This window comes from Pygoscelis adeliae, unplaced genomic scaffold, assembly GCF_000699105.1.
Source record: "Pygoscelis adeliae isolate BGI_AS28 unplaced genomic scaffold, ASM69910v1 Scaffold294, whole genome shotgun sequence".
NCBI classification, from domain to species: domain Eukaryota; kingdom Metazoa; phylum Chordata; class Aves; order Sphenisciformes; family Spheniscidae; genus Pygoscelis; species Pygoscelis adeliae.
This window is the reverse complement of record NW_008824722.1, coordinates 2,056,229-2,070,403: the sequence shown is the minus strand read 5'-3', so window position 1 is coordinate 2,070,403 and position 14,175 is coordinate 2,056,229. Positions and strand designations below refer to the sequence as shown.

At 39.0% G+C, this 14,175-nt stretch overlaps 1 protein-coding gene across 1 annotated transcript in view; it reads right to left on the bottom strand.

Moving 5' to 3' along the window:
* Positions 1-452: 452 nt before the first annotated feature.
* Positions 453-14,175, bottom strand: part of LOC103916286 (gamma-aminobutyric acid receptor subunit pi-like) — a 34,466-nt gene continuing 20,743 nt past the window's right edge. Inside the window, exons 6-8 of the mRNA XM_009323255.1 lie at positions 7,486-7,638; positions 6,417-6,610; positions 453-764 (exon numbers count right to left, since the gene is read on the bottom strand). Coding sequence (XP_009321530.1) covers positions 453-764; positions 6,417-6,610; positions 7,486-7,638 — 659 coding nt within the window. The remainder of the gene's footprint in view (positions 765-6,416; positions 6,611-7,485; positions 7,639-14,175) is intronic.

The window sequence follows — 14,175 nt, the reverse complement described above, 5'->3', positions numbered from 1 at the left end:
TTATCGTTTGGTTTGTGTTGGTAGCCCATGCCTTTAAAGCTGTTTCTTGCTATGAAGCAAAACCACTTTGATCTGCAATTATACATTTTCTTATATAATCTGGAAAATTTATGCATTATTGACAAAGCTAAAAGGAACTGAATACTGAAAGCATAGCAGGAAAACACTTCATTGGTTTTATTTTCAAATGTATTCAACGCAGTTCAGAAACAAGTGTAATATAACTCTTATTTTACAAAGTTGACCATTAAAATATTTAAAAAGGACTTATTGGCCTTTGATAAATAGTTTAATATGGGACATGCACGCTAATAGGAAAGTCAGTTTTGGATGACAGTCATTTAACAACAGAAAGTGAGTTGACAAGAAACTTTGTAGAAATTCTTGAGATGATGGCATGTCCTTTCATATCCACTTCCTAAACTTTAAACCAATTTTACACATTAAAATATTTAGAAATACAAATAATACACCCAATAAAATACATTAATTATGATGAATGACAATGGGAAAGAAAATCTGGCATAGTTGTCTATGTGGTAAGGATTTTTAACATGGAAGCAATCAAAGATACAGAAAAGTATTTTCATTACTGACATTGGTGAACTACACCCACTGCGTTTACTTCTCTCCCTTTTTCCGTCGATGCTGGTTTTGCTGCTCTGGTTTGAATCGATCTTGTTCATATTGTCAGGGGCACTGCTACTGTTAGTGACTGCTGCCAGGACTCCATTCCTCTCTTCTTCAGCCTCTTCATCCTCATCCTGATAGGAAACAAAACAGCAGGTACTTAAGTGCATGTTTCATCGCCTATTTACTTTAGAGCTACAGTAAATAATAGGATTTTTCTTACGACTCCTCCTGTAGCTCGCGCCTTGATTTCAAGGGCGAGCACGTACATGCACCAGACAGCTCCTTTCAGCTTCCAAAGCCTCCGTTTACAGGAAAAACACTGACTTAAACAACATCTTACTGCAAAAGCTTTTGTAGGACTGTTGAGCAAAGCTGGATTTGTTCAAATATGGCCCACTAAGCTTTACTTAAGACAGCAGCAAATCCATGAAATGTACAACAATAAGCTGTCTTCTGCTCAGGGAAAATACTGCCAAAGCTCAGTGTCTAGAAAGTGGGTAAAGCAAAGCCCCAGTCTGGAGATGGAGAAGGTGCGGGAGCTGCCAGACCAGCTAGTCAAGCTGGTTGCACCCCAAATCAAGCACCCCAGAATACAAGACACTTCCCTTCTGTGCAGTTGGCTACTCTATTCCCAGTGCTTTGTGATGAAAATCAAATTACTTACAAACAAACAAACAAACAAACAAACAAAAGCACAAAAAAAGAGGATCATAAAGCGGGACAGGCCCCACAACTAATTCAATACTAAATAGCTCATGCTACTTTCTTTCAAGTCCTGAAACCCATTCTTTAAGTTCAAAATTATGCTAAGGTTAAGCGCATTTTTATGTGCTTCACTGCATCAAGACAGCTCTTTGGAGAATGTTGTATAAGCCTTCTGGTGGGTTTTGTTTCTTTGATTAGAAATGGCTCGGAGCCATGAAGTTCATGTATGAAATCTTCACCCTTTGAAGTCAGTGGATTTTCTCTTACTGACTCAGAGGACACGGGATTAGACATCAGCTGCAGCTTCAGCTCTAAACACAAACTTTCTTGAAAGTTCTGGGGTATTTAGTTTGGTTTGGGATATTGCAGAGATACCAGCAGATCCAACCTACAAAGATTGGCTCCAACTTTGTACCTAAACTAAACCTGAATTTGTATAGTTGGAGGAGGGGTCATTTTAATTCAGGCAGGTGTACACATAATTTTAATCTTCTCCTGATGATTTTATTACCTTCCAAATCAGTGAGTGGCATACAAGCAAGAAAAGACTAAAAATTTATTTGTGAAATGTAGAATGCAGAATCTCTTTCCTCTGACCAATTTGCTTTATCCATTTGCATCATGAGAAGAAATAGATTAGACAAGGACAAACTTTAGAAAAGTTAAGTTGTACAGCCCTATGTATAGCCACACAAAAAGCTCATTTAGAAATATCCCAGCTATTAAAGTTAAAGAAAGCTCATTAAGCCACCTGAGTGATCTCCATGCCGGTGCAGAATTGCTCTTCTGCCCAGGGTACTTGTAGACGGCACAGTTCTTGAGCCTTTCTTCATCTAAAATTAGTAACGTCCTTGAAAATTAAAGTGGAGTCTGGGCAATGTCCTTAGACTGCTGTGAATCAGTGAAGCAGAACAGATGGAGCTAGAAAAAGGGATTATTACTGCTCTTCATTTTCAATTTGCCAAAAAATCCAGTATATTTTATTTGAGAGAGATAAATGTAGCTCAACACAATGTGTCATCCTAAAAATACACTGACTGCAAAACCTTGCTCATCCTCCACCTAGCCTCCTGCAGGTACGTGAGAATTTTGAAACGAAAGGCCAGGATAAAAATCTGCCTGTAAAGCATTAAGAGGATCAATCCATAAAATTCCAGTCTGAACCTTAAACAATCCCCAGGGTAGTACTAAAACTCAAACCTGGAGTTTTACTTGGGGCCTAACTCTGTTATAAATACCTAGCTCTTCTGCTTCAAAAGGTTCAGGCAGCTGAGGGAAGCGCTGGGGTTGGCAGAGGAGCCTTTGTCAGCAGCACCTGGCACTTGAAACAAGGCAGCGGAGCGACAGCCTAATGAATGCACCCGGCGCTTCAAAAGTTAATAAAAGAAAGAAACCTGTCGGAAGAGTCCTGACTTTTTTCCACTGCTCTCATTTTTTAGAAAGGGAAAAAAGAACAAAACAACATCTATACTTCAAAACTGGCAGGATTTGGGGCATTATTCAGTGTAAGAGTCTATTTGTCTCTCAGGTAGGGCTAGCTAAAACTTGTACAGAATTAGTTTTACTGCAGAGCATGAAAGGACATTGTGTACGTGCCGTTTTTCTTTTCACACAACCGCATGTGAACAATTCGCAGGAGGCTGATGCTTTATTAGGCTGTTCTTAACTCCTTTCTACTCCCCAAGAGGCAGTTATTACTTAAGCAGAAAATACCATACACGGTGCATACGTACTTGATTCTGTTTGCAGTGTTACAAGGCAGGGCTCTCGCAGAACAGAGACAAATTTACAGCAAAAGTGCTGTATCACATTGCTTCAAAAGGAGAAAGCTAATCTAGAGGAGAACCGCAACTCGCAGTTTATAAAAAAAATAGTCTTATAAACCGGGACTATCAAGGGACTTTTCCAACATGCTATGGAGAACTGAATGTGATGAAAGATTAAGCTGGTTTACATTATGTAAAAAAATTGTGTTGCAAGTGTTCAACCGTGGCTCTAATTTTGAATGTCACACTAAGTTTTCTCTGGATTCTAGCTGTATATGAGAAAATGGCAGCTGGCACTAAGAAGGGCTCTGTTTGGATACAAAATTGGTAGCATCCAGGAAAGGTACTGTACATCACATGAAAAGCACTGTATATGGCACGTGCTGCTGTGGCTGCTGTTTATGCTAACTGAAGTGTTTGCTGACATCTAACAGCCAACAGAATTGAGGAAAGCTGTAACTTCCATTGAATAATAAAGATGCTCAAGATTAAAAATATGTCAACCTAGAGTGTTGCACACCCAGAGCTTCTTTGGTGTTCAGAAAGACTGCACGATGCTTGCACAGAAATGCTGAGTAGGCTGAACACTGCCCTTGTAACCTTATTTTCGGTTTTCAAACTTTTCTCCTTTCTGACCAAAAGGGAGAGGTTTAGGTGAAAGACAGATGAAGGCCAAGGAGGAATTCTCTGTTTTAGAGGAGGGCACAGTTCACACCTTTGTTTAAAAGAGGAGAAACTCAGGATTTTGCAGAGGCAACCTCTCCATTTAGGCAGTCTGTTATGCAGTTGATGTGAATGGTACATTTTGCCTGACCTTCTTTGCAGCAGGTGGTTCCTCTGCTTTTGCCATTAGCTTTGAAGCTGTCTCTGTGGGTCCCGGTTCACGTGATGGGAGACACTGCAAGATATGACGAGCTGTTTCACCAGTTTATATTCTAAACTGGAGACTCCAAGGGCTTCAAAAGAACATCATATGCCAGTGCCCAACTGCTTTAAAGAGCAAAGCAGAAAGCAAACCAGTGCAAATAATTCCTATACAAAGCAGAGGGTTACATTTTCAATGCACCTCCTACATTTATTTACATAATTCTGAGTGCAAATTTTGTATCAGCTCACATATGGGAATAACAAACTGGGAAGTGAGATTTCTAATTAACCTATGTCCAAAGAGAATATGATAATGAGGAGAACACGTTTATGGTGACGATACTCACACAGGAATTTGTTAAGTACCTGCTAGACAGTGACATGAGATTTTAGCTGCTACTTCTGTCCTTGCGATGTTTTGTTTTTTACAGTGAGAAATGAGAAACACAAGTCAGGTGTGCTCTCCATGGCACCCTGCTCAGTAAGCGGTGTTTGTCCTTGGCTACAGTAGGAAAAGGACATGACAGGCATTTTCCTTAGTCTACGGAGTCTTGAGTTGATCTAGGACCGACCAACTGCCCCTTCCCTTATATGCTTGTGTTTGTGCAGGCGAGAAGTGAGTTGGACTGGCTTGCTCAGTCCTAAAGCACAGGAGAAGGCAGGAAACATGCCTGAAGTGACAGACCATTCCTTTCAGTCATTCAGTCCATCACAGAACTGTACCTTAAGTCTTTCTTCCTTCCTCATTTTAGAGCTGTACCTCCACTTACTTCCATGCACGTCTTTCAAGTCCACGACTTCCCATGTCTCTGCCCCACCTGCAAGCACTAGTACACGTGCCCCGAATGAAAGGGAATCTGACACAGGTAGGCAAAGGCAAGGTCAGTCATAAGTGCCCTTCATAGATCCAAAGATGCTTAATCATCCAAGCACTGAAACACTTTATTTTCTTGCCCAAACCTCCAATAAGCTTTTTTTTTTCCTTCTGCTCTATGAGCAAAATGACAACCACTTACTTCACAAGACGGATATGCTCAGAGGGAATTGTCACTGATGCTACCTTGCCAAGAAAAATTACTTTCAGGCTTTCCACTCAAATCCTCATACAAAATGAGTGTTTGCCCATTTGCAGACATTCCCCTGTTAGATGTTGTCTTTTAAAACCCACTGGGTGGCTCAGTTTTGTGTCCGTTTTTCAATCCTTCTCCACACACCTAGATCTAATGACAGCTTTGAACATATTCCTGTGCATTTACAGAACCTATCTCTCATCCAAACAGCCAAAATCCCATATTAATTGTTGAACTATCTAGGCATGAAAAAACACATCTTAGCTGGTCTTCATTGTTTTTAGGCTTCTCCACTTGAACTCAATATCCTGTTTCTTGAGCCTAGCGAGGAGCTTTGCTTAAGCATTTGTGATGCTCTGTTCTAGTTTGGCTTAAATAGTTAACAATCTTTCTTCTTCTGGCCATTTATCCCTACAGCACTCCAGCAAACTTTTTCCTGCTTTTTTTTCCTGTTATTCTCACTTTTCATGTTTTGCTTTTTTTCTATTCATCCAGAAGTTTCATAAGCTGCTTAAAATTTTCTTTTCTATCATGCATATTAGATTCAGTTCCGTAATTAAAAGCTGCAAGACAATCAGCCTCCAACTTCCTTGTGATTTCTTTTTCACTGCTTATGAAAGCAGTGCTAAACACTGGAGATGGAAGATGTGACAAAACTTCTTCATGAACCTGCCCTGATTATTTCAGCAAGATAACCACCAGACTCAAAAATGCCTATGTTGATTTGATCCCTTTTTATTTTAAGTATATTTTACAGTATTCCAGAGTTGTGAGAAGCTCATTAGGGCAGCAAAAAGCGCTGCTATAATAATGATGCAGAACAGAAAGTGAATCCCAGTCTGACCTTCAGCTGCAGCTGTTGAAAGAGAAGGTGTAAGTGGAAGGCTATAGGGATCTGATACACATAGTACGTGAAGCTGTCTGCTACTAAACTGACTCATGTACCGTGCATGTGCAGAAGGTTTCATAAACGGAATGTGATAAAGTCTTTTCTTTTTTGCTGTATTGCAGTAAGATCAAGTCACCGAACTCAGTCTAATTTTTGAACTGTAAGTAAGCGTATATCATTGTGGGGAGACAAGTGCCTATGATTTTTGTGATACATCTAGCACATTGTTTGATAAATGGCTGTAAAGTCCATGCCAAAAGAGAGAATCATTATGGAAGGGTGTTTCAGTTTGTTTGATCTCTTCCAAAAAATTCCAGGTATACAAATAATTTTTCTTTTTCTCAAGGTTATTCTGTTTTCACTGTCCTTATTCTAAAATAGAAACTTCCTTAAATACATTTACCATTAGTGCTAAGATAATTTGTTCTCTTTAGCAGGTATAATTGAAGCCTGTTGTGTAGGACAACAATCAAAGAATTAAAATACCTTTGGAAGTTCCTTTGAACTGAGTCGATGCAGGGTACAGAAATGAGCCACGGCATACTCTAACAGTGCTCCAAAGATGAAACTGAAGCAGATACCGAGGTACACATCGATTGCCTTAATAAAGCAATTAGCATTTGGGAGTGAAGTCCTGGCTCCCATCATCAGAGTTGTCATAGTAAGGACTGTGGTAACACCTGTGGAATGCAAAAACGTACGTTCTGATAAAACACGGATAGCAATGAGGGCCTCTACTGCAAGGGCCCTGCCAGAAGACAGTTGTTCTGGCTCTGTGAACTCCTAGTATGCCACAGCACTTAGGTGTCATGTTTTGGAAAGAAGTCTTTCAAATGAACTTGTCATTCTGAAGTTAAATGTTCAAAAACACTCATGAAAACCGTTTGTAAGGCTGAGAAGACTGGAAATTAAAATGAGAGAGATTTTGGTGTCATAGAATGTATATTTATGATTAACATTTTATTATTGCAATACTATGCAAACGCTCCCTTTAAAACATTCAGATATCATTTTGCTCAGTGCAGTTGCCCACTAGCCTCATTTGATGTGAAATCTTTCTTTCTTCCCTTCCTACAGAAGTAGGAGTGTTTTTCCCACCCCACCTGCAGCCCGATCAGAACTGATTTGCATTCGTTCCCTTTCAGAATCTCCTTTATTTGAAATTAATTATATTTAATCTCTTATAATTCTCTTATTATCCATGTGTTAATTAGTATGTATCATTAACCTTCACAAAAGCCTCACAATTCTGTCTGTGCATGCCATGTGTTTGAATATGTTGAAATTATTTCCAAAATGACTGAGTTGTCCTTTGCTTTCAGCAGCCTCCCCTGACTCCAAGTCTCCTGTAGCTCCCAAAGACATTTGCTTAGTTAAAGACTAGCAAGGCTTTAAGGGGAATATGCACGATGTACTGCAGATGGCAAACCAGAAAAGTAATTCCATAAAACTTAGAAGTGTTTGCAACTTTTGGAAATGGATACCATGTACGTGCAACAAAGCAAGCATCTTAATGATCCAACTCTCGGTTTGTTTTGCTTTATCAGCTTCTCACCTATGCAGATTCTGGCTGGAACTGATGACTGGCTTATCCAAAACGATACCCAGGAGAGCACGACCAGTAGGATTGATGGTACATACGTCTCTAGTATGAAATACAAGATGTTTCTCTTGAGTTCAAAGTGAAACACTAGTTTTGGGTAATGTCCTGTGGAAAGAGCAGGAAAAAAAACATTGTGAATGTGCAACTCATAAAAAGTTCTTTAAGTTATCAACCTGTATTATTTTTGTGCATTATTATGCAGTAAAAGCTTAACAAACACGCTTGGGAAAAAATAACACAGTGCTGAAAAATTCTGTCATGAAGACTCTAAATTGAACTGAAGGAAAAGAATCAGAATACGTAACACCCAGTCACCGCACTCAGAGTTTCATTAAAGATGTCTTGAATTGGAAATTCACTGAGGATTAGTGAAGGAAAAAATAAATCCATCAATGTGTGGGAAGGATGTTTCATTATATAACACAATGCAAGGAAATTTGAAATCACATATGTATTTAGCCGTGGTTATTCATAAGAATTACCACAATGAGCCACTATAAACTAGCATAATAACAATTGTAATTTTATGAAGATAGCATGGGTCCTTATCTTTAACTGCCCCACAAATCTGGATTATTGTGCTTTTTTTTTCATTTGCTATTACTCAAGATGTGGAACAAAGGTACCTTCTCTGATACCGCTGACCTAACTCTTATATTCCACTTTAAAAAAGCAGTGTCTTTGCATCTTCACTATCTATTTTTTCTTTACATTAGTGCATTGCAGTGTTTGTGTCATGCTTAGCAGTGTCACTGTTGTGGCACAAACGGTTTTCTTCTAAGTGAGTGATGTCCAGAAGATGAAAGTTTGGGCTCACAGCGTCAAATACAGAATTGGGTTTCATAAGGGGACAGCACACTGGTAAGCAAAGCCTGAATTTGTTATCCAGCTCACTAACTGAGCAAAATTTGGCTATGTTTGGGCAACAGAAGCGCAGGATCTGAAATTGTTACCAGTCCAACGGATCAAAGTAAGGCAAAAGCTTGCTCTGTAGTAACTTGAATGTGCAGAACAGACTTCTTATTCGGAAGTTCAAAGTTCAAAATTAAGTGTTAAAGTGTTTAAGTTTTTTAAAACATTGTTTTAACAAAAATCTTGAACCAGAATATCAGTGAGAGAGTAATGCTTGAATATACTATGGTCAGCTAGCTTTGGCTTTGTCTACTTTAATCCAACAAATGATGATCTCCAGGACCTATGTTTGTTTCCAATGCTGAGTGCTGTGAGTCAGGACAGAACTACAGAACTGTGAATGCACTTTAGCAACAACAATATATGCATAGACAGGCTATTTGTGCATCCCTCAGGTGTGCTGTGAGACATGAAGTCAAACAAAAGAGTACTTTTAAAAGCTTGAAATGCAAGTAATGGATGCCAAGAAATGTCTTGATCCCAGGGTAGAAAATGGATGGTTAAATTTCCATTTTTAAAAGTATTGTATAAATTGCATCCAGGGAACAATAAGGTTTCATAGAACTCTTAAAATCAGAAAGAATCACTAGATTATGTAGTCTGACCCTAATCACAGATCATTAAATTTCCCCAATTATCCCTTCCTTTGAACTCAATCACTTTGATTGGAATAGAGTCTATTAAGTCTAGATGTCTACAGACATCTAGACTTAATCTGAGGACATCAAGACATGCAGCATCCGCCACTTCTCTCAGTAATCTGTTACAACAATTAAAATCATTCTATCTGCTAAAAATGAATGCCTAATTTCTAATCTTAATCTGATTTAAGAAAGCTTAATCAAGCTTTCTGCCATGTTGACTCTGCCTTTTCACTAGTAGACTAAATAGTCCTTTGGTAGCCAGCTCTTTCTCCTCCTGAAGGTACAAATACACCGTACTTAGGGTTCTTCTTTGTAAGGTCAACATATTGAGTTCTTCAGATTTCTGACTGATAGAAAAAAGGATACAAAGATGGACAGTAGACTTCAACTCTCTCCATGAGGCAGGAGATACATAGATGATTTATACCATTATCATCACTTTTATGTGAAAAGAGAAACATTACATTAGTGTACCTCTATCAATACTGTGATTTTTACCAATACAGTTGTTTCAGTAAAAGTCATTTTGCCCGCCAAAATCGATGTTAAGTGTAAGCAGACCAAAGTAAAGCACTTAAAAGTTAGGAAGCGCAAAACTTACAGTTGACTGTGCAACATTACTTCTGCTTCTGTCTGCACTCATCCTTGCACTAAATCAAGCACTAGTGCTGTGGAAAAACACTGTGTCTCTACAATAAAAGACTATAGCATAAAGCATATTTAAGGAAAGAGAATTAGGGTTGTACAGGCCATTGTAAATCTGTGGCTTCCTAGTGTGCAAGAGCAAGCACTTAAAACCTTAATAAAAACTGTTAAGGATTTTATTAATTTTGCTTGCAATCTTCTAGGCTGCTATTTAACTAGGACTCAAAACAGATACTTTTAAATAGAAAGACAAGATTTTCTCTGCAGTGTTTGTACCCCAAACCGTCATTACTGTGGCATGGTTGCAGCTAGCGCACAAAGGACGATGGCACAGCCACCGTGAGTGAGGGAAGGGTGTCGATCCAGAGCTCGTGTGAAGGTGCAAAGGGTGCAAACCATAAGCAGGAAACGGAATCCTCCACAAAAGTCGTTTGTCTTGTGTTTCTGTGCTGACCGTAGGGAATGATGTGGTGGCACGCACGCAGCAAAGGGGAGTGAAGAGACTGGACCGTGCTTCCTGCAGACTACCACAGGCACTTGGGGGTTCCTGTGGTTCAGCCTTACAGCTTGTCTTTAAGAAGGGAGACTCTGAAATAGCCAATACATAATAGCCATACAGCAATACCCTCTCCTCGTTAGCGCCCTACAACTGTATCTCCATGCACCTTAGTATAAAAGTCAAGTGTGTACATGGGAAGTTAGTTCAAAATACCAAACTTGAAAGTCACACTTTGGCACTCTGCTGCAATTTCCAAGTGTAGACAAGCCCTTTGAATGTTCCCGTGTTCTTTCGTGTTACTTTTCCTGATGCTAGGAATTTCTGAAACAATGTGAACAACAAAGAGAAATAGAGATGTAACAGCTTATAGCTGAGTGGCTTTTTGGAGAACAAAGAAAAGGCATTTCTCTAACCTTAAGGCTTGCCAGAATCCAAAGACACATCATGGACATGGTAATAATAGTGTCCGCATTTCTCTAAAGAGTTCAGAAGAGCTTTTATAATGGAAATTTTGAAGCAAACTATATAAAGAATTCGTATGAGCTCCTCCTGTAATAAACTGGAGGAAGGAGTAGTCAAGAAAAAGTATGCAATGCATACTTATCATGCTAAAGAAACAAGCAATGGGACAAAATGAAGATAGGGAAATATTACAGTCCTTTTTTCATATATACTCCACAAGTACTAAAAGTTATCATTTTTAAAAAGAAACAGATTTGCTACTGCTATTACGTGGGTTGCATATGAGATAGTAATGCTGTATCTCATTGCCTTGACTTGCACATCCAAGACTATGGTGCCATCAGTCACATGAAAATTAAAACAGGTTCATGTAATCCTAGTCCTGGCTTTACTAGAGTTAACTCAAGTATAGCTCAGGTTAACTCCCCAAAACCATCAAATTTGCCCCTTGCTTGAGTCTTATTGACAACAAAATATTTGCATTAAAATTAGAAGATGCTTTTTCATTCAAGTTTCTGGCCCATGACGGATGGCACCTCAGTGTGTGACTGCTCTGATTTAAATTTGATAATGTGATGAAAATAATCTCTGTGCAGATAGCGCACTCTGCAGCAAAGGCACAGCATTAGCACTTGTCAAAGTATCGAATTACTGTGTTTAACAGTTTCTCAGATGAATCTGAACCTAAATGACTGTCAGTATACATACTCTAAACCCACCAGAAGGTGAGGTATTCTACTTAGGTCACCCCACAGTGAAAGAAGATTAAGCTGAGTTATTTGGGCTTTATAGGATTTACTAGAGGTCAGAAGTACAAAACTAGACAGTACCTCTAGCTCGCAGATGAAGAACAAATCTAGATAGCAGACTATAGTCACCCTAACTCTCTCTACTGCTTTAAAAAAAAAAAAAAAGAGTACCCTAGAAAGTAGAAAGAGGTGAAAGAAATCAAGTTTCAGTTGGTTCCAGCTGACTACTTTTGTTTCAGTATCAAAAAAATTATACCAGCGTAGACGCTTTTCGAGTAGCTGAGCAGGTATAGGTCTAGGTCTAAGGCAGATCTTTCTGAAGGCAAGCAAAGCTAGTTTATTCCTCTTTAGAACTTGCCTTTGAAGTTTGGCTTTTGGCTTCTGAAACCAATATTCTAATTTACAGCACTGCCTATCTGACAGTTCGTATAGATCTTGCCATAATACTGATGATTTTATCAACGCTGACTATCGCTGCACTGCCTGAGAAATAGATATAAACCTAAACAAACAGGTTTCCTTATCACCCTAGGTCATCCATTTTTTGATTATCCCATTTTTCTATGGTGTCTGTTCCCAGCTGATGGCAGAACGCTGCATCTCTGCTCTTTCCTGCTGCCCTCTGACCGGCGGACAGTCACAGCAGAGGTGCCTGAAGGAAGGACTGATGCTCTGCAAACGCTGCCAGCAGTTCCTAACTTCCACTCCAGTGTGACGGGGAGTGGGGATGGGAGCATCTTCCCCACAGTTACTTCCTGTGGACTTTTTGACGAACTCTACGCCAGTGAAAGACTGCTCCACATCACTCTTTATGTAAGAAGCACTTTGGTATCCTGCACAGGGATGTGTAGTCAGGCACAAAGAGCACATTCTTCTCTATCATGAAATATGTATGCTAGCCTCTTGGGTGCCAGCTAAAATGTGCGATGTACATCTCACACAAGTGCGTCAGTATAACTCTACCAATGCATCATTTTATTCTCTTCTTGCACCTTTTAAGGGCACAGTACAGGAAAGCTTTAAATAGAATTTTACTGCTTTAACTATGTGCCGAAAACGTAGTTTTCAGTATGCAATTTTTTTATTGCTCGTTTACAATGAACATATGCATTAATGAACGGGTAGTGTCCCCACTTTTACCTAATAAATAAGTTGTGCGACTGAAATGCAATTCTCTGACTGATATAGGATGCTAAGAGTGTCAATATATTTGGTTAATATGTTATTACAGCTCCTTTGTCCCTCCCTCAGAGAACAATCATAGTCTTCTGTTCTTCACAGTCAAGATCCTATAAACTACTTCTTTTCCTACTTGTTCTTCAGAGGTGAACTAAAGGAAATGAAAGATCAGGGCAGGCTTCTCAACATGTGTTTCATCTTTATGAAAATGCTTTACAAAAAATGAGTTTGAAATTCAAATTTCCTAAGAATGAAACAAACCCTTTCATGTAGTGTTTGTGTGCAGAAATATTTATCCATTTAGCTTACCTGTAAAAAAAAAAAAAAATTACAAGACGACTATGCCACAGAAAGTTTTCCAAGTGTTTATGTGTATTTCTGTCTATACCACAAAAAACTTCCCAGAAGTTAACAAAAAAAATGCCTCTTCTTAATATCTTTGATATTCATTCCATTCATTGCATTTCCATATGTTTTTATGTTACCGTAACTTTTTCAACGCATTTTCCAAAACTGTTTTCTTTCTTAACTGTGCTACATTGCAGAAGTATCACAAAAACAACTCATGATGGAAAACTTTTCAACATCAACTCAAGTGGAAAACCTTGCTTACAAAGAGTGATTATATGAGCTCAGATAGGTAAGTTGAACATAACATAGTAACAGATATATATGCATATGTAACTGCTTGAATCTTAGGTGAGGCTGACCAGACTCACCAGATAAGATTATACTGAATATGGTTCTGAGATTGTTTGTAAGCCCTGTATAGCAAAGATGACGTTCTCAGAAATAACAATTGGAGAGCAATTACAGATTATAAAAGAACTGATAAAGGGAACGAGAGAAGTTACTCAGTGTACCATACCTCAAAAAATGAAGAATTGAAAATCCTAGAAAAGTTTGATTGTTCACTAAGAAATCTCCTGAGCCTTGGGAAGCTGCAGATGGGCCTATAGGACAAAGCAAGGTAATGCCTCTATTTCAAGAGAAAGAGACTGTGACTGATGAACATACACTCTGCGTAGGAGTCTGTTATATTATACACTCTTAGACACCCTTTACAGTTTATATACTTTTTGATTTTCAGATCACTAATTATAAATGAGAGCAACTCATTACTAGCTTAGTTGTGACCTCCCACCTAAGAAGCCAATAATATGGAGTGGCCAGGGGTCAGCAGAGTTTCAACACTGCATAGCCAAACGAGGTCTGACGAGGCCTCTAGCCCAAGGAGGCTAAAGCGGGATTTGTGACAGACATCAAAATCCTGGCAGTGACTGCAGACAAGGAACAGCAGCCAGCTCCCTTTGCAATCTTTTTCAAGAGGGCAAATGTCTTATCTTTGTGCATCAAGGAGAGGAGACTGACTTTATGCTTCTGTTTCTTCTTTCCCTCTGTTCTGCCAAAATAATACCATTTGAATATGCCATTTTGCTGACTTCATGGTTTGCTAAGCAGGGAAGTACACTGACAGCCTTGACTGCCTGACATAACTCTCCCTGCCTTCTGGGCTCAGGCTGAAGACTCGGTGTTAGACTAGATCTGAGCA